The sequence below is a fragment of the Urocitellus parryii genome, chromosome 4 (genome assembly GCF_045843805.1).
Source record: "Urocitellus parryii isolate mUroPar1 chromosome 4, mUroPar1.hap1, whole genome shotgun sequence".
Taxonomy (NCBI): Eukaryota; Metazoa; Chordata; class Mammalia; order Rodentia; family Sciuridae; genus Urocitellus; species Urocitellus parryii.
Genome location: NC_135534.1, coordinates 207,763,119 through 207,783,589, shown reverse-complemented (window position 1 = coordinate 207,783,589; position 20,471 = coordinate 207,763,119). Strand labels below are relative to the sequence as shown.

The 20,471-nt window shown below is 47.6% G+C and overlaps 1 protein-coding gene across 2 annotated transcripts; it reads right to left on the bottom strand.

Annotated features, from left to right (window-relative positions):
* Positions 1 to 1,635: 1,635 nt before the first annotated feature.
* Gtf3c4 (general transcription factor IIIC subunit 4) lies at positions 1,636 to 20,467 on the bottom strand. Of its 2 annotated transcripts, XR_013343458.1 has the most exons (6): positions 20,088 to 20,467; positions 13,531 to 15,357; positions 10,191 to 10,321; positions 7,573 to 7,661; positions 6,985 to 7,139; positions 1,636 to 2,146 (listed from the first exon to the last, which is right to left on the bottom strand). XR_013343458.1 is itself a non-coding variant. In XM_077797167.1 (5 exons), the coding sequence occupies exons 1-5, from the start codon at positions 20,430 to 20,432 to the stop codon at positions 7,075 to 7,077; spliced, it is 2,457 nt and encodes an 818-aa protein (XP_077653293.1). In that variant the 5' UTR covers positions 20,433 to 20,467; the 3' UTR covers positions 2,156 to 7,074. The 2 variants fall into 2 exon arrangements, 1 of the variants encoding a protein (XP_077653293.1); XM_077797167.1 differs by lacking the exon at positions 1,636 to 2,146 and having other exon boundaries at positions 2,156 to 7,139.
* Between the last annotated feature and the right edge of the window lie 4 nt (positions 20,468 to 20,471).

Sequence of the window (20,471 nt, the reverse complement as noted above, 5' to 3'; positions counted from 1 at the left end):
CTAATCAGTGTCCCCATCCCTCCCTCAATGCTGTGGATGCAGAGGGGCATCCTAACCACTGAAGCAAGGGACACAGAGGCTGAGCTTCTGTGAGCAGGCCACTGTTATCCAGGGCAAGCCATAGGGGTCCTTGCCTATGTGAAGCCATCACAGCAAGCACCTCGGTGTGGACAGATGGCCACCTCACCCAGCCCTGCGTTCTCAGCACTTAGCCCCAACTCCCAGTGAGCTGAGTAACTGACCTCGAGGAAAGAGGGGAGGGTTACGATGGACTTGGTAGAGGTCTCCAGGTGAGGGGAGATCCTCTCCTTCCTGCAGGGGAGGGAACCTCATCTGCTGGCCAGTGGGATTGAAAGGAATTCGGATTCAGTTTTCAAGAGCATCCACCCAAAGATCCCCACTCTGGATCTCAGTGTCTCATCAAGAACCCACCTGGGTCTCGGAGGTCGTGCCAGGCGCTCAGCCTGCATTCCCAGGACTGCGCAGCAGCTCTGTGGGACCAGCTGCCACTGACTAGCCAGGAAACAGGGTCCAGAATCCAGACCTAAAAGCTCCCCGGGCTGCCTGTGGGACCAGTGGTCTAACACTCCCTCTCCACGTCATGAAATGGGGACTTGGATGCAGATAGTTTATTTAGGAGGTGACCCAAAGAAGTGAGGGGAGTGGGACAGGGCAGGGGAAAGGCTACCCATGATGGGGGATGAGCATGCCATCTGAAGGTGAATCTGGGGAAGAGGGAGATGAGCAAGATTCAGTGAGGAAGGATCCAGGACCGTGGTCCACCTTGCTGTGCTCCTGACACAGTGAGAGGGCAACGACACAGAGACCGCACTGGTACGGACCAACACTCCCCACGTGACTGCGACAGGCACCTCGGGTGCTCAGCAGGAAAGCGTGGAGTGCCAGATCCCAGGCTCTGAGGACCCACAGAATCAGGAATTCTAGGGTGGTATTTTAATATTTTGGGTTCTGGGGACTACATGACCACTGAGCTACATCCCCAGCCCTTCGGATTTTTTATTTTGTGACAGGATCTCACAAGTTGCTTAGGATATTGCCAAATTGCTGAGGCTGGCCTGGAATTTGCAATCCTTCTGCCTCAGCCTCCCAAGTCACTGAGATCACAGGTGTGTGCCACCATGCCGGGCCCACTGTCTGTGTTTTAACAGGTCCTTCTGGTCTGAGGGGCACAGATGAAGCAGGAGGGGACACTGCCCCCACCCCCCAGTACAGACAAGGAGCAGCTCAGATGCTGGCACACCCTCCAGGCTTGCAAATAGCACATAATGCTACGAAAGCGTCCAGCCCTGAATCTGTCCTTTCCCCTTACATTCCTCAGACTTTTTCTGGAATAAAACTTAAAGACACATCAAATTGACACTGAGGCTCTTGCTAGTGGTGTCCCCAACATCTCCCCAGCTGTTCTTTCCCTCTCCTCTGCCTTTGCCTGTGCTTAGCCTGGCTAGAGGTGATCAGGCCTAAAGAGGTGGCTCAGCTTGCTACAGACCCCATGAACCCCATCAAAGAGACACACATATACAAATATTTGTTATTTATTTTGAATAAAAAAGTGGCCAAAATAACAACACTAGTGGCTATGCATGTACAAACACCACATATTTGAGGTTATTTCACATTTATGAAGCTGCCATTATGTACAGCACTACATATTCACAGAAACTTCATTGGACTTTAAGTACTAAATCACACAAACAAACGAGGGGGTCCAAACTGAGTAAGAGCTAAAATTCAATTGTCTTTCATTAACTGTATCAACGGCCAACCAACTAATAGGTATAGAAGCTGAGGATCCCTTCCCCTTACTTTTAATAATAGCGAAAATAAGATCGCTCCACAGGGTTGGATGCTGATGGGAGTCTCTCCAAATCTCCATTTCTTTTTCTCTATAATTTCCCCAGAAGCCTCAGCCCTAATCTTAGATAAGAGCTCAGGGCTGGTTACATTACCTGCAGGAAAAGCAAGCTGAGGAAAGCGAAGGAGGTGGCACAGCCTGCTTCCCCCGGGCAGAGCCAGTGAGCCCCGGGGGAGCTCTGCCCGCCTTCCACACGGCCACAAGGTGCTGGACACGCAGGACGAGCGCCATCAGAGCACCTGCCCAGGAGCCTGTGGCCTCAAGTGAGGCCAGCTGCAGAAACACAAGGAGAAGGCAGTGGGTTCTCTGATCTGGAGTTATTCCAAGCAAAATAAAGTTTTTTATTTAAACACTAACAGTCTAAGACATACCATATGACTAGATGGTAACAATTAAAAAAAAAAAAAAGATCTTTCCATGACCTTTAAATCTTCCTTTTTATTTAAAAAAAGTCAGGTGTAAATATACATATAATTCAAAGCCAAGCACAAAGTTTAGCACAGCGTTGGGTAAACATAAAATATATGTCACTATACACAACACAGACTCACTTTTATATACAGTCTTATTTCCGTACAAACAAGCTTGATATTCACTTTCATATATCAAAGTACAAATCTGAGTCAAAGCCTTGAAAAAGACATAATTCATCGACATTTTGCATTTAATTTTGCATTAGTACCCCAGAGACAGAGAAAGGGAGTGGTGGGGAGGGGGGCAGAGCGCTCGCCGTGAACCTACGACCCTCATGTCAGCTGGCTGAGAGGGCAAGGACCCAGATCTGCTGCAGCCACTCACACCGCCGTCCTGGCCGCCTCCCAGCACCTGTTTCTGTGTGAGATTAACAGGGATTCGGGATGAGATTCAGGGCGCTGAGGGTTTTCTCCAACCCATGTACAGAACTTCCACCAGGCTGCCACACTGTGACAATTTCATGGGAGAGCGACACCTTTTCCCCATCTCAAGTCTTTCTTGAGAAGAATGAACAAGTCCTCGGAGGCTGCTGGGGGCCTCGACCTGGGTGTCCTCTCCCTGGAGCCACAGACGAGCCCCCCACCCACAGTCAGGAAGGAGGGACAGGGAGCAGCAGGGACAGACGCCTCCATACCAGAGGGGCAGATGCCATGGAAACCCCATTCCTCTGCTAGACTGGCCCGTGGCCACCGTACCATGGAACACAGCACAGCAGCAGACGTGAAGCTGCGCCGTCCCCCAAGACAACCTGGCCAGCGCCTCCTGATACTGCCTGTTGCTGGGCGGGTGGGCGCTGTGGGACAGCCCTCAAGCTCAGGATAACCCTGCTGGGCGCCAGGACAGGGATCCAGTGCTTCCTATGGACGCAACGCTGCGTCCCTTTAAGGACAGTTCCATGTGCTCTGGATTCAGGCTGAGCAGCAGACACATCACCAGGCCCGCAGCAGAGGTCACTGCCAAGACTCTCTTAGCCTCCAGAAAGAGGAGCTCCGCGTCTAGGAGCTGTGAGAGCCCTGAGACGGCCTGAGCTCTGAGCGGCCACTGCTGCCTTCACTGAAGACCAGAGCCGTCTGCCTCAGCTGCACCCTTCAACCCGACAGCCAAGGGGAAAGGCCGGGCGAGGATGCGGTGGTCAGGAGCCATGGGAGTCCTGCAGGCTCGGAGAGCACAGGTCGCTGACGGCAGAGCTGCTGTCCACCTGGCTGGCTGCAGGGTGTGACTGAGCACGACCTGCTCGGTCAGCAGAGCCAGAATTTCTGCTGGGGAAGAAAAATATGGGCTGGGAGGCAGGGGAACGGGTGGTGGTAGTGGCCTGATCCTGCATCCCACAGCCCAGCCCAGCCTCTGGACTCTCTGACCAGGAAGTATACGTTGAGGAAAACCAGACACAACTCACCCTGTTGTTAACAACTAACACTGTCACCTTCAGAAAGCACAACGACAGTTTCTTTCGGGAAGGGAGCCCCACCCCGTGGCTGAGCAGTTAGAAAACTTTTTCCCTCATCCATTCTTCTTTCAAAAAAGAAATTTTACCTCTGAACATATCCTACAGCTGAGGGAACTAAAGGAATGGAAAGCAAGAGAGGTCGGGGGCAGAAAGGGGGACTGACTGACGACACTGACTCCTGCGTCTGCTCCAGGCCTTGTGGCCAACGCCAGCCTAACCAGGGCCGCCATCCTGCCCTCCAGCACTTCACCTGATACCTCGTAATCAAAACCATGTTCCAATATTTAACTGTCAACCTTCAACATTCTTTCAACCTGATTAACCTCTTAAACCTGCTAATAAGTCCAAATGCATGCTTCAACATCAATATCCTCAAAACTTCCCGGAGGCCGAAGCAGAAGGTGACTCTCAAACCATGAGCTTGGCCAGGGTTCCAATAACTCCCAACACTGAGAAATAATTGGTAGTTTTGACAGATTTAACAGCAGTGGAAAAGCCTGAAGTCTGGGTATGGACACAAGAGGACTTCAGCATGAATTTCCAGCGTAACAAGCTAAACATTTCTTATGTAGAGTAACAGGAACAAATTAACCCAGGCACAGGTGACACACACATGGAAGTCGGACTCCGGAAACGTGCCGTGGCTTCGAAGGTCTCACTGTGCAGCACCTGACTCCTGCACTTCAACTGCAGGGCAGCTGGTCTCCCTCCCATTCCTGACACGGTTATTACAGGTACAGCAAAAACCAACTTGAAAGCCACCAGAACAGCCCCGGCAAATTTTAGGAAGGTCCAAAGAGGGAGCGAAGTTTAAGTGGAAGGGGCCAGCAGCAGCCCCTTGCCACTCCCACTTTCCAAGGCTGCACGGATCACCACTCCAACGCCGAAACTCCAACTGTTTGTGAGGCTGCCATTAACCCCAAGTCTCTTGTCTGCTCAGCACTGTGGCTGGGGGAAAGGGTGGGAGAGGACCTTCCTACTGGGCATGTGGACACCGGGCAGAGCCTGGACCTGGGCCATGACCCTGCAGAGAACCTCGTCTAGGAAATCAGTTGCCACATTTATTTTTACAGACACATACTAAATTCTAATATCCTTTTTAGTTATCGCAGTAGTTAAATTTTCTCGAAAATGCACAACTGCTTTAAATAAAAACTTAAAGTAAGTTTTTAGTGGCAGCAGCATAAAATTCCCCAATAAAGAACAAATTCCTAGAGTCGGGCACAGTGGCACACACATTATCCCTGCAGCTCAGGAGGCTAAGGCAGGAGGATTGTGAGTTCAAAGCCAGCTTCAGGAACTTAGTGAGGCCCTGTCTCTAAAATACAAAAAAGGGCTGGGATGTGGCTCAGTGGTTAAGTGCCCCTGGGTTCAATCCCCAGTACCAAGAAACAGAAACAAAAACAAATACAAATTCCTATGACTCTAGTCTGCAGCAAAGAACCAGGTGAAACCTAGGATGCCTGATGACCATAGCTGCACTGTCCTCCAGTGCTCACCACGCTCACGTCACATGCCCTGTGAACTGGACAGCTGCAGGCACCAGTGCTTCTCTACCACTCTGACCTGTGCCATGCATGTCCACCATGCTGCTGGGTTCCCCACCATGAACACCGATTTAACAAGCTGGTCCCTCAAGTCTGGACAAACATGATGCTTAAAATCACCACCAAAATGAAAAAAAAAAAAAAAAAGCAGAAGAGTCCAGCAAATAGGGGCAGGGGCTGGGGCTGGGGCTCAGTGGCAGAGCTCTTGCCTAGCACACGTGAGGCCCTGGGTTCGAACCTCAGCACCACATAAAAATAAAATAAAGGAACTGTGTCCACCTAAAAAGCATATTTAAAGAAAAAAAAAGAGTCCAGCAAATATATGATTAAGCCTAAGAGACAAAGCAAGCCCTTGAACAGAACAAGACACTCTGGGGCAGTGCTGGGGCAGTGCTGGAGGGGCCTGCGGGAGGAGATCAGCACAGGCGTGGCTGTCTCGTCCACAGCAGCCAAAGGCAGACACAATTTCTGAGTGAGGCAAAATGTCTTTCACTGAGGATACAAAATACAAGCAGGAGACCAAGTCAAAATAAAGGCAAAACAACAACAACAACAAAAAATCAAAACAAAAAAATCTCACAAAATAAGAGTGAAGAGTTCGTATTTTGAGTTCCCATCTGACCTTCCAGAGCTATGCACTACTTCAAAGTGCAGTCCAGTTAATCAGCACCGATCCCTAGGGTACTTACTCTAAAAACCCAGGAACACTGTGATTCCAGAATGTCTATTAAGCGCAATTAATAGAGACATGAAACGTGACATCTCTTCAGACTACAAATACCGATATTCCAAACTCCAAGGAGCTCTGCAGAGCAGGAATCCCAGGCTCTGCTCAACTCGGCTGCACACATCTATGGCACTAGAGCCCTCACTGCCCTCTCTCCAGAACTCCCTGGACAGACTCCTCCTCAGTCACTATCCAGCAATGTTGACATTAAAAATACTTAAGTTCCAATTTTCCAAAGAAGAAAGCATTTTTCCTCTTTGCACAGCATCTCAACCCAGGTTGCACAGATGGGTGAAGCGGGCACTGTCACCCTCACATATGTTAAGGAGCAGGATCAGCAAATCTGATGATACGGAGACGATCAGAAACACGTCACAACTGTTGGCTTCGAACATCACTGATTGTGTGATACATTAAAACTGATTCAGTCTTGGCTTCAACTTCTTAAAAATATAAAATTTTAAAGGAAAATGTTATCCATATGCATGAGAAACAAGAGTCAACTGGACACAGATCTGCAGCTATGCACTGGGAGCAAAACATCAGCCCACACATTGTTTTAATACTTTTAATGTCTGTTGGTGCGTGGAATGCACGGACCAGGCTATTCAAGCCCTCTAGAGCCATGGGCCGCCTCAGACCAAAAAAGGATAAGACCTAACTCAGCCCAAAAGGCCCTCACACGATTCTCTACCAGAGACCACCAGGTTCCTACATTCCATAGGACAATTTTTTGTTCAAACTGTTTTCATCAAGACACTTGAAAGTAAACGTTCCTCATTGGGTAAGGAGCTGGGGGACCACGTTCATCTCAAAATGACACTAAGCCTTCAGTCACTTGAAAGATATCTTTTAGTCCTGGAGATGGTGTGCGCTGCCCTCCCAGAGAGGCCCTGGCGACAGTTAGGAAGAGCACCTCTCCACGCAGTCGGCTTCCTCCAGCGCACGGCTTCCCATGCTCTGGAATGTTCCACAGCTCACGCCCTTCTGCCCTCCACTACTGCATTCAGAAGACAGGAGAATCACAGAAAGGACAGGGGCTCTGCAGCAACCTCTTAATCCAGTCAGGATCTGCAGAAGGAAGATGAGAGGCGTCAAGCACCAGCCTAGAGCAGGCCCAAACAGGATGCGTGCTGCACAGCAGCATCAAGACCACATTCTGGCCCCAGTTTTGCAATGACCATGTGTCCCTAGACAAAGCACCCTACTCTTTGGGCTTAAGTTTCCAACATTCTACAAACCCTGGTCAGTCCGCAGTGACAGAGCAGCAGCCAAGATCCACTTTGCTCGAAGTAAAGGCAGTGTGCACTTAACAACACACACTCCAGGGACCATTTCCTAATCAGTTCTGGCTTCACAGCAACACTGTGAAGCGGCCGGAGCCTGCTCTGTCCCTGACAACGGACACAGCAGTGTGGAGCCCAACCCAGCCATGATGTGGGGTGCTAGCACTAGCACACTGCCCACCCACACCTCCTTGCCCCCTGGATGGGAAAGCACTCACCTTCTGGGGCTGGGTGCCGAGCGATGCTGTCATGGAGCAAACACCGTCTGTATATCAAGCTCTGGCAGGACTGGTAGGTTAAGAAGCACCTGAGAGAAGAGCGATTGTACTGTCAGGGCAGGGGTGAGCCTGGGTCCCACCAACACTGGGAAGGCGGCAGGGGCTGAGGGCAGCTCCAGCAGGGTTATGGCAACAACGCGCCCTACCCTAGTGTCCCCACAGGGCAAACCTGCATCACCCGCACTTAGCAAGAAGGAAGTGGCCTGTCATGTTACTGACCAGAGACACACTGCCTCCAGGCCAGATACTCACTGCAGGTGCTGTGTGACTGCAGCACTGGGAGGATTTAATCTGTCATCCCTGACTATTCTCAATTCTTATTATGTTAAAAAATAATTGAGCACACTATTACACGGAAGGTCATTCTTGTTAGTCACTGCTAGGCTTAGGTAGAAGCACTATCTTTAAAAACCTGACAGCTATGAGGAAAACCCGAAGGGCACCAATGATTCAATTCCACCCAACAGGTCCTCACCAAGCATCTACCAAGACCAGGCCAAAGGGGCAAGTGGAGGCCATGAGGTGGTCAAGGGTGCAGGTGGGCCCTGGAGGTCGTCTCCCCAAAGTCCGTAGTTTTCTCTGAGCGATTAGGGAGCTGGGAATACAAACAGGAGAGGGTTAGGGAAAGGGGCTTCAAGCAGATTCACCTGGAGTGAAGACCTGATCATAGGGTGGAACAGCCCACCTGAGAGAAGCTAGCACCCAACCTCATGGAGAGAGACCATGCTGAGGTACTTTAGCACTACTTTAATCAACAAAATGGAAAACAACTTTTGTGAAAGAGTGCACCTAGGAGGGGTTGACACACAGAGGTCACACGTGGACTCTAGAGCCAGCAGGCCAGGCTCTGAGCTCTGCCACAAACCACTGGTGTGACGGGCAAATTCACTCACTCTTGCAACGCAGTGTCTTGTCTATAGATGTGAACAACGTGGCATCTCCTGCGTGGGGTTTTTAGGAGGTACAGTGATGTAAGACACATCACTGCTGAGACTGTGCCTGCAAGGTTGTCAGTGCTCAAGAAATGTTCTTTTTACTGTAAACCGAAAGTCTACCATAAGCTTGTTTCATATTCTGAAGAAATTTAAAAAAAAAAGAAAAAAAGAAAGAAGAAAAACCAAAGTCCGAAGAGTAAAATCAGAATCAGAACAAAACAAAACAAAAACAAAAAGACACCTTCCAATGAAGGAATAAATCACACAGCGTTCACACACGGAGAACCCTAGCGCTGTTACACACGGGGCAGCGGTACCAATGCTGACAACACGTGCAGCACGCAGCCTGGTGGCCAGTTGGCAGGCTCTAACAGCCCCTCAATTAGTGTCTACTGAGGGCCTCCACACACCAGGCACAGTTTCAGAAAGAGCTGTGATCAAAACACCAAAGTCCCTGTCCTCATGGAGTTTCCCTGTCCACAGGAGAGAGAAGAAGTAGACAAACGTAACATGCCACATAACAGTGACCATGGAGGAGGAAGCAAGGCGGGAAGAGGGTGCCAAACGCGGGAGGAAAGGGGGTCAGCAGGCACTACAACTTTAGCCAGTGAGTCGGAGGGCCGAGAAGGGGACTTCTGAGGAAGGCACATGGTATCTGCTGGAAGAGCCTACAGGTGGAGGGGTCAGCCCCACAAAGAGCCAGAGCAGGTGTCCCTCACGAACCTGAGCAAAGAGTCCAGGTCACCTGGAATGCAGAGAGCGACAGAGAGGTCAAAGCGAGGAGGTGGGGAGGAGGGCCCTGGTGTGTGGAGCACTCGAGTCACTGAAAGGAATCAGCCCTGCACATCAGAACAGTTTGTTCAGAGGGCTGCAGGAGCTGACCATGTGTGGACAGGATCAGAGTGACGACTAGGCTGAGAAGACTGTCGAGGCAGGGAGGCAGGCGGCAAGACCAGGGGAGACAGCTACGATCTGTGGGCCAGAGACAGGGCAGAGACGGAGCAGTGAGACGAGGCTGGGCCGTGTGAAGCGCTTGCAACACCCCTGAGAGGCCGAGCAGCAGTGAGGCCCCAGGTCCAGAGGGAGGCCAGAGACATAAGCTCCCCAGTCATGGCTGGGGTGCGGGCCTCCAGGAGGCTGAGAGGAGGACAGGCCCCAGACCCACATGGAGGGGAGGAGGAGAAGAGCAGGGGAGAGCCAGGTGAGGAAGCAAGGACTGTCCAAGAGGCTCACAGTTGGTATAGACTATGAGGATGGGAGGAGAAAGGCTTCTACCTTTCATCATAAATTCAACAAATAAAAAATGTGTCCAGGAGCACACATAAACTCATCCATTCAACAGACAACATTTTGTAATAATTCCTTTAGGAACTTCCCACTACTTTACAGAAAAACAGTACAACCAAAGCAAACTGGAAGCCTCTATAAACCAGGCAGCAAGTCTGTCCTTCAAGGTCCTGCTCCAGTCAGACTGAGGAGGAGTCCACACCAGGCTTCAGACTGCAGATCTCCTCTAATGTAGTGGTGGGCGACACGTAATGAGGTCACCTACTCTTGGCCACAGTGGCTCACGCTACACAACACTGAGAAATGAGCAAGAGCAGAGGTGAGATACCGGCTTACCGGAGCCAGATGTGCCCATTAGAGCAGACGGCCTGCTTGCGATCTGTGAACGGCAAGATCTCTTTACACAAGCTGCAGTGTTCAGGGAAAGTCTGTTTGTTCATCTTCTTTGAGATGTGTCCGATCAGCACCTAGCGAGACAAAGTGGTCAGCGGTCAGCAATGGTTGCAGGTGTCCTGGAGCAAAACCTGTTATGAGGAGACAGCCACACAGGGCTGAATGGGACTCTGCACTTCCACACTAGCCAGGCTTGCTGTCGGACAGGAAAGCTGGACCTTGGACATGTCAACTGACTGAATAAAACAAACACATTCAGGCACCTTGTGACCACAGGGTGAACCAGGACCATTACGGGAAAAACTGTGAGGACCAAACTCACACTACTTGCCTTGCTTTAGTTGCTCCTGTCTGAAGCAAGGATTTTGCGGTTATTAATAATGTTTTGACATTAACCTCCATACAAAATATTGAGTGATACTGCCAACTTTATAGAACTCTACAAACGTCTACCCTTTGAGAAAGGCTTACGAGTACAAGAGTCAGGATTAAAAAATAATTTTCCTTCTGATGGCCCAAGATCCACGGCTGAGCCAGTCAGGCAGCCTGCCTCTGAGGTCCAGACACCCGCTGCAGAGGCGTGGCAAGATGCACCTTGGGAGGGCAGGAAGCAGAGTGAGATGGGGGGGGGGGCAGCGGCACGCTAGGCCTTGCCCTCCTCTAGCTTTGCTTCCCTCTACTGTTAAGATCACACTCTTCAAAACAAAATCTGAAAAACACAAATCCACTTCATTATTTTCTTCTTTTCTTCCCTTTTTGGGGTGTTGGGGGTTAAACCCAACACATGTCAGGGAAGCACTCCACCCCTGAGCCATAATCCCCAGCTCTTTTATTTTGAGACAGGATCTCACTAAGTCGCTTAGGCTGGCCTGGAACCTGGAGTCCTTCCTGCTCTTAGCTGGGATTACAGGCATGCACCACGGCCCAGCCATCATTTTACTGGGAAAAAAATGAAACAAAACCTCTCTTCTACCTCATTGGGAAGCACAGGACGTGCCAACCCTTTAGAACCACCTTTTCTAACTAGCATAGTGCCTTTCCAAATTTTGAATCCATTTATACTTCTTGTGAAGAATCTGTAAGATTTTGGATTAATTCACTAAAATTAGTTCACTTAAATTTCAAAGTAGCTCAGTAGCAAACTGCTTGCATAGCATGTAAGAGGCCCTGGTTCAGTCTCCAGAACTACCAAAAAAACAAAAAGGATCTAACTTAGGACCAGTCATAGACATGTCAAGCCAGCCCAGAGTTCCTGCAGTGCAGATGTACCTAAGACTACTGTGCGGTGCTCTCCGTGGCTTCCATCATAAAGCCCAACTATTTCATCTGACTCACTCTCAACGGGGCTCATAGTTCTTCATGAAAGACAAATATTGGTTCTTGGGGGACAAAATATCCTTAAAAAAAATTTTTTTTTGTTTTGTTTTGTTACCAGGGATGAACCCAGGCACTTAACCACTGAACCACATCCCCAGCCTTTTAATTTTTTTTGAGACAGGATTTCATTAAATTGCTTACAGTTTCACTAAATTGCTGAGCTGGCTTTGAACCTACAATTCTCCTGCCTCAGTCTCCTGAGCCACTGGGATTACAGACGTGTGTCACCATGCCCAGCATTAATCTTAAGTATTCAAGTGTGTGTGTGTGTGTGTGTGTGTATATATATATATATACACACACACACACACATATATATATATACACACACACACACACACACAAATATATCATGTAAACAAACAATATATCTGTCATATTAACATTCCATGGGCAGGAATAATCAGGAAAAAAAGAACACTCCAGGGGAAGGTGATAATAAACGAAAGGTTGAAAAGCACAGCCTGCCAGGCAGGAATCTCAGAGGTGGTTCATGACCACTGGTAAGAGCAACATCCCAGGAGGGAGGATTTTCTTCTTGGCCCATGGTGCAAACACTCAGACATTGAGCTACAGCCCAGCCCAGACCTTCAACTAAAAAGGCCTTCAACTGAAGTACACAGTTAAGATTTTAAGACGCAGAGTGCACTGTCTGCAGTCAGAATGCAGTTGGTATAGCCAGGTAGGTATAATCTTTCCATTTTTCAGACTGGCTTTGCTGGAACCAACCAGCTGGACACAGCTTCCCAAGTCCACACAGCATCTAAACCAGAATTATAAACTAATAAGAACGAACTTCATTACTCATTCTCCACAACGCTTTTGCCATCTCAATGACCCTCGAGTCAGTCCCATGACTTGATGACAACCAGAACACTTTCCCAGGCAATTGAAACATAAGGAAACACTACTTAAAAGCTGACTTTTAAAGTAGAAAAGTCAGTTACATGACCAGCGCACCTTGGCCACTCTGAGGGTCACTGCAGACATCTTGGCAGTCGTTTCAGGAAGGATAAGTGTCACTGCCAGCAAGAAAATGTAATGAGTGATTTCTGAATGATTTAACATTAAGGATGAAGATACTTGAATTTTCTGTTTTCAAATAATACTTGTTAAATGAGACTTGAGGCAGTGAGAATAGTGCTAGTCTTCAGAGCAAAAGGCCAGGCTGTGGTTCTGAACACCTGTGCACACAGCGTGCTCCTCGGAGCTGCGTTCTTTGGTATCTCAGCAGATGCTAGCTGCTAGGATGCTTCCCTGGCGGAGACATCTGGGTGACAAAGGCACATTTCTCTTCTGTAGGGAGTTTTCAGAACCCTCAGAATGGCTACCTGCACAGGGTCCCTTAAGAGGAACAGAGAGTATGCAGTGTCCCCAGGCTTGGGATCCTGGTGTTCTCTCAGGGACCCCAAATGCTACAGAACATGTTTTATATAACACTGAAGACTGTTCCAGTGACAAGAAAAATACTCAGTTTTTGTAAAAATAAAATATTATGTTTCCTTTGTGTGTTTTGGCAAAACCAGAAGGCCTCTTTAAGTCCTTTAAAACCAAAAATGTGCCCCCTACCTAGAACTTGTATAAAACAGGATGGGCAGGGAGCAAGGCATGGAACCTCCACCACACTGCTCTCTGCTCACACAGCCTCCCCAAGCTCATCCACAGCCTGGAAAGCTCCTCTGGCAAGCCCTGTGCCCCAGCCCAGGCCACCATAAGGAAGAACCCAACATTCTTTGTGTACTAAGAAAGTGTCCTTGCATTTAACCCCTATTTCCTCTTTGTTTCCCTAACCTCATGCCAATCAATTACCTACAAAGTGCCAACATGAAAGCTTAGCTCTAGCGACCCAATCTGCCACGTCTCTCTCAGAAAGGAAGCAGACGTGACAGTTTTGGGAAACACCTACCCGAGCTGTTCTGTCCTCGTACTCTTCGTCAGACATTAGAAAGTTGCAGAGCCCTCTGGTGGGGATGCTGGTGTTCTCCGTGATCCAGGTGTGCAGGTACACTTCCCCTAGGACGCGCTTCATGTGCTCCCTGGTCAGATGCATCTCCACAGCCTCGATTTTCCCTTGGATCTCAAGGAGCTTCTCCTCCACTGCCTCGTGGCCTCCACCGTCTCCCGATGGGGGCAGTGAGTCGTCTGTGGGCTCCTCTGCTTCGCCCTCTCTGCTCCTCTCCTGCAGGCCTGGCTTAGTCACCTGCCTGGAAGAGGTGCCTTCTTCTTGCTGCTCATCCTCTGCATTGCCCATCCCAGGAGAGTCAACGATCAAGATTTTTGAGTCTTCATGGGCAGGTTTCCATAAGGCTTCTGAAGGAGTTTTCTGCATTGACTGGTATAAAATCCTCAGGAGAAAAAGCTTAAAACGCCAAAAATAGGTGACTCCACTGCTTTCGATCTTTTTTTCCAAAGCTTCATGTAAAAACTGAGGGATATGTTTATCTTTTAAAATTTTCCAGCGTACTAGGTCTATTAAATCCACCTGCTTAAAGAGGTTCTGCACTGAAGACTCCAGGAGCTGAGCAGCTGCCTCCTCAAAGGTTTTGAGAGTAACAAACTGGACCTGATAATTTTTGTTGACAGGATGAAGGCCATTGACCATGCCCTCAGTTGTGATGATGGCCAGATACGCACCACACGGGCTCACTGCTATCCCATGAGTCCTCACTGAGCCAAACACATCTGAGAGTTTAATTAACTGATGCTCGAACTTTAATGCGACATCTGTGAAGATGGGAATCAACTGCCTCACCTTCCCATCGCTGGAACAAGTGTACACAGTTCCGTTCTGTTTGTCCGCAGTCATGGAGACAATGGGCAGGGAGTGAAGGCCTGTGACGTGGGAATTGTGAACATTCAGACCTGCCTTGGAGATCAAAAGAAGACACCAAAACACGTAGGAGCCTCTTGCAGCCACCACCAGGCTGCAGCTGCACTTCTGGTAGGGGTGATAAAGCGGCACGCACTTAATGCTGTGCACAGGCAACTGGTCCATTTCTTTCCATAAGACAACAGGCTGCCTCAAGGTGAAGTAGCCCTTGACTGCTTTGAGATTGACAGGGAGAATTTTTACAGGTCCAAAAGCGCTCCCCACAATAAGGCCACTCATTTTCCGATTATTGTGCTCATATTCCCACCAGAATAAAACACTAGGGGAGCTGATTCCAGACTCGATCGTGTTGCATGAGGAGATGGACTCCTTTCCTACAAAGGGCAGCTGAAATTGCCACACAGCAATGTTACCGTTCTCAAAGAGGACAGCCAGGAGCACACTGCCCACGTCCCGGCACTCATTGTTGTGCTTGACCTGCTGAGTGGTGCAGATGCCCGACCACTCCATTCTGACTGGGGTCTGCATGCTGTGCCTCCTCTGAAATTCGGCAAAATCCCCGAGATTTCCCTCTGGAGCCTCATTTTTAGAGAGCCTGTAACTGGTCTCATAGAGACGCTCTCCGTAAATCTCAGTCAGATCAACCAGCTGGACCCACTGGAGTCTATTGAGGTTCACCTGGACAGTCAGGCGATTGTCCATGGTCAGCGCTGCCAAGAGGCACCTGCCATTTGCATCACAACCCATGGGAGACCAGCTGGTGTATTTGAACCCTCTCATTGGTGGCAAGGCCTTCCCCTCAGGGTTGAACACCCTGTCCAACATGAAAGTCTGGCTGATGGTGGGGTCTTTGGAGCTGGCAAATTTCTCCTTGCACTCAGCAACTTCTGATTTTGAGCCAACCTGAAAATAAGAGAAACAGAAACTATCAGATAAATGTTCACTTGTATTAACTGAGTATTTATGATAACATACATAATAATTTGATGTCAAGTCCATTAATTTTGGCATTAAACACATTTAAAAGATCATGTCCAAAGACTGAGTATTTACATAAGGAAATAGCAATTATTTTTTATTTTTTAGTCGTAGTTGGACACAATACATTTTTCTTTTTTTTTAATATTTATTTTTAGTTTTCAGTGGACATAACATCTTTATTTTATTTTTATGTGGTGCTGAGGATCGAACCCAGCACCCCGCACATGCCAGGTGAGTGCGCTACCAGGGTGAGCCCCGGACACAATACTTTTAATTCATTCTTTTTTTTTTGTAGTACCGAGAATTGAACCCAGCACCTCCCATGTGCTAGGTAATCGCTCTACCACAGAGCCACAACTCCAGCCTCAGTAATTTTTTTTAATTTTAATTTTTTTTACTTGTTGATGGACCTTTATTTTATTAATTTATTTATATGCGGTACTGAGAATCGAACCTAGTGCCTCAAGCACTCTACCACTGAGCCATGATCCCAGCCCCACAGTAATTGTTTTTTAAGGGCCAGAATAAATGTCATTATTCACAGACTGGTTCCCATATGCTTCTTGACAAAAGCAACAAAATGTAGCTGATTCTTAAGAGAGAATGGAGTCCTTAGCTGAGCTTGTCACAGAACAGTACAGGTGCTAAAAACTTATAAAATATGTATCCATATTCATCTTTGATACAATTAGATACTAGAATTTTTATAATACCCTTACAATACAAACCCTAATTTGTGAACTACCCTGAGGGCTGACACCAACTGCTCTCATGCTATACAGTAAGATGGCTCCAATCAGACTACTCTGCCTCTAGTTCTTGAACATTCCCTCCACTGCTTCACTTTGACCCCTTGCCTAGTCCGTCCCCTATCCAAATCCCACCCAGCTTACCAGGCCTGATTCTAGGAGGCCTTCCGAGATCATTCTAGCTATCATTCACCTCTCCCTTCTCTAGGTCCATACATAACACACTAACAACGACTACCGGTATGATGGCAAGTTCTTTATAAAGACTTTTAAGGGGATATTAAACGTGGAGGAAGAGGTAAATGACAAAACAAAAACTATAAAAAAGTTGATTTGAAGCCATGAAATAGCCAGAAAAAGCAGAGGTGAACCAAAAGACGGTTTGTTATGCTGTAAGCATAAGGATTTCTTAAGAGAAATGGAGAGAGAAAGAAAGTAGCATCTTGCAATTCTTTAGTGTCAATCTCCTTATTAATAGAGACTGATCTTCAAACTTGAAAGGGCAAAACATGACTAAAAGAGTTCAAGTCTCAGGCATATATGAATATAATAAAAGCCACTTTAAGTAGGTCCCCAAGCACAGAAGAATTACACTCTGGAACACAAAAAGAACTTGGAAAACATTAACTCAGAACTACAAGCTGCATTCTGGGTAAAGCTTAGACAACTGGAGACCTGTCAGAAAACCAGAGTGCAACAATAGTCTAAGAAGATTCCCCAAATGATGAACACAGGCAAGCTAATAAGCCTGATTAGGAATAAAATTTGTCAGCATATTAACAAATGAACAGTGAGTGCATGATGCAGTAGCAATCATTAGAAACTAGCAAGAGATAACTGGACGAGTCTTTTTCTCCTTCCTGCTAACACTGCCAGATAAAAGTTGCCCACCTAATGAATTAGTTGGCTAACTTTTCCTAAAGTGATTCACAGAACACTACCCCCCTAAACTGCTTCTTGAAAAACAGTTCTATGTCCAAATAGCTTTGGAAATACAAAACATTACATATCATTCCTACTTTCAAAGTACAGACTTGTTTAACTAGAGTTAGCCAAAAATAAAAAATAAAAATTTAAAGTAGGACCTTTCGGGGGAGTTGTCATCCTAAAGAACACTCTGGAAACAGTGTTTTAGGCAGCACATCTTGATTTTAGAAACACATTTAAGATAATTTCTTGGACATCTTATAGACCCATGGACAGCCACAGACTAGAAATCCCAATGAAAGGAGCTGTAGGTGGCTACATGGGTAGATACAATGAAACACACCAAAACAAAGCACACCAGAATGAAATCTGAACCATGATCCCATACTTCATGTTCAAATGCTCGTTCCATTATACTCCAGTTCCACGACTGTGTGCAAATTGTTTAAACCTTTTGGTCTTAATTTTCTCATTTACAAAATAATAACACATGTCTCAGAAATTTAACTAAATCAAAATATGTAATACACATTAGTGTTTGATAAACATTGTAATGAAGATTATTTTTAGTATTCTCTGAGGATTAAGTGACTGTTAATGAGACCTAATATAAGTATGTAAAATGTAGGGTACATACAAAGTGGTGCTGTCACTAGGGAAGAGATGTCACTGGAGAAGGATCTTGAGGAGTTTTTGAAGAAGGGGGCCTCAACTCAGGACAAGTGGAGAGCTTAATGAAGGTGACAAAAATTTCAACATGTGTCTGTAGAGGCATAGAGATTTACTTAGTAAAGGAAGGAGTACATATTCAAGGGAGAATGTGGGACATCTTCGGAGTAAGAGATGTATTCTGGGGGTTCCTAACTCTTCTTCAGAGGTAACTTGGTGAGAGGTGGGTATGGGAAGGTGTGTGGGGATGACCTCAGGCTGGGTATCCATAGGAACCTTGGGATGACCCAGTTTCCATTATTTGACAGGAAGCATTGGAAGGTCCTCTAAATAATAGGATTTTATTTGTTTGTACCAGGGATTTAACCCAGGAACACTAACTCTGAGCTACAACCCCAGACCTTTTTATTTTGAGATAGGATCTCCTTAAGTTGCCTTAGGATTTCACTAAGTTGCAGAGGCTGGCTTCGAACTTGTGATCCTACTGTTTCAACCTCCTGAGCCACTGAAAATTATAGGTTTCTTAAAATGTCAGCACCCAAGAAAATAACTTAGAAATAGGCTGGTCATAAATGTTTGAACTGTTAAATATCTGCAGATTTTCCTAAAAGAAATTCATAATCTAAATAACAGAATCAGCAAAAGCCTAAAAAGGGCTCAGCATGTGTCTGAGCGTAGGAGTGCTACACACTGTAACTGTGATCCAGGTTGCAGACTGCCTGTCATTTGGGTCAGAACAAAAGCAAAGTTGGACAACACTGAGTAGATTTAAGTCTGCAGGGATCATCAATGGGTTGAGCCATCAAAGTGCTGATGGACTGTTACATCCTTACCATTACGCCAGTTTTATCCCATGAGGCCTCTTCATGTCAGCTCTCTATCAAATCATGAGAGGGCTAAAGAAGGATTTCCTGGTACTATTTAAACAGTGGTGGCAAATGTCCAATGTGGCAAGATGAGTCAAATTTAAAATATCCCAAGGATTTAAGGATATCTTCATATTCACACTCAAGTTGTGTTTGAAACTTGAATTAAGTTTGCTAAAAAGCAATAAAGGCTACTGCCACTCTACCTACAGTGAGTGACTCAGACTCAGAATGGCTGTCCAGAGTTCAGTAAAACTTTACTTTCCAATTATCCCATCTCTGTTTGTGGATGTGATCTTTATGGTGGGTATCACTACCTGTTACTGCATTATTATTTGTTCATAACCAGCCAACGAATCTCAGCTCCATGAGGGCAGGCACTTACTCAATCAGTGGTGAATAACTATATAATACACTTTGACAGGACGCTTACTGTACTTAAGAACACAAAAATCTGTAAAGGGACAAGGAAGTTTTCATATTTCTTTTTTTAATTTATTCTGATTTATTATAGCTGACAGCAGAATGCAATTCAATTCATATTATACAAACAAAGCACAATTTTTCATGTCTCTGGTTGTACACAAAGTAGAGTCACATCATTCATGTTTTAAGTTTTCATATTTCTAAGCCACTAAAATGAACAAAGTAAAACAAAGTAAAAGTCTTACTATTAAAAACCTGATTAAACAATAAAACTTGGGGCTGGGGATGTGGCTCATTGCGTGCGGCCGGGTTCCATCCTCAGCACCACATACAAACAAAGATGTTGTGTCCGCCGAAAACTAAAAAAAAAAAAATATTAAAAAAACAAAACAAACAACAAAACTTTAGAAACTCTACTGAAGTTGAGGTGAACTTAGGTTTTAAGAAGCTGAAAGTACCAAGTTTATACAGAGACCTTGGACTTGAAAGTTTAAGCACTGCATCTGTTTCCAGAGGCTTTTGCATTGCACCTCCCAAAGATTATCAGCTAGTAAAGAAAAACTAGAGTGTAAACCCCGAGAACCAGTGTTTACCTTTGGGCCCCAGGTGTGACATAAGGATCATTCACAGCAAAACCGATGAACCAGTAATACAATGGAAAGGACCAGTTTTTCTTCTCCAAAGCAAAAGCGGCCCGAGAGGACGCGACACAGTAAACAAAGCCAGCCCAGGGCCTCGGGGAGCCGGGCCCAGACAATAGGAGCAAAGCTAGGGGCAGGTCCGGGGTTGGGTCAACAGGGGGTGGAGTCTCGGGAGCACCGCGGAGGGCAATCAGCGCCAGCAGCCCGCCAGAAGCAGGGGCGAAGCCAGGGCCGCGGGACCCGGCGGGGGCCCAGCCGCGGGCCAGCTCGAGTTCTCCCAGGCGGCGGCGACCCTCCCCCTCGGCCTGCGAGGCCGTGCGAGAGGCGCCCCCCGCGCGCTCGGGACGCGCGGCGACCCCGCCGGGCGCACTTACTTTGAGCAGGCAGCTGTTGAGAGGGGCGGGCACCGAGGTGCGGTGGATCACCAGGTCCTGGCCCGGGTTGTGCACGTCGCAGATGAGCTCCAGCACGGCGATGCTGCGGGCCGTGGACACCGACACGCGGTGGTCCTCCGACCAGGCCAGCGGCTCCAGGCCGCTCACCGCGTACTGCAGCTTCACGGCCGGTTCCCGCCGAGTCACCATGAGGCGGAACGAGGCGCTGGGCCCGGGGGCCGCGTCCGCCGCCGGGTCCTTCCCGCCCCCCTCGCCCTCCTCGTCCTCGGGCGGCGCGGCCCCGTCGACCGCGGGCCCCAGCCGGGCCTTGTCGGCCGCGTTCATGTCCCCTCCGCGCAGAGGTCGGCTCCCGGCGCGCGCAGC

Coding starts and splice junctions, on each gene's coding strand:
- Gtf3c4 (XM_077797167.1), bottom strand. CDS start 20,432: ATGAACGCGGCCGACAAGGCCCGGCTGGGGCCCGCGGTCGACGGGGCC. Junction 10,322..13,530: donor ACGAGGACAGAACAGCTCGG/GTAGGTGTTTCC, acceptor TTGTCTCGCTAG/GTGCTGATCGGACACATCTC. Junction 7,662..10,190: donor AATGGGCACATCTGGCTCCG/GTAAGCCGGTAT, acceptor CTCTTCTCTCAG/GTGCTTCTTAACCTACCAGT.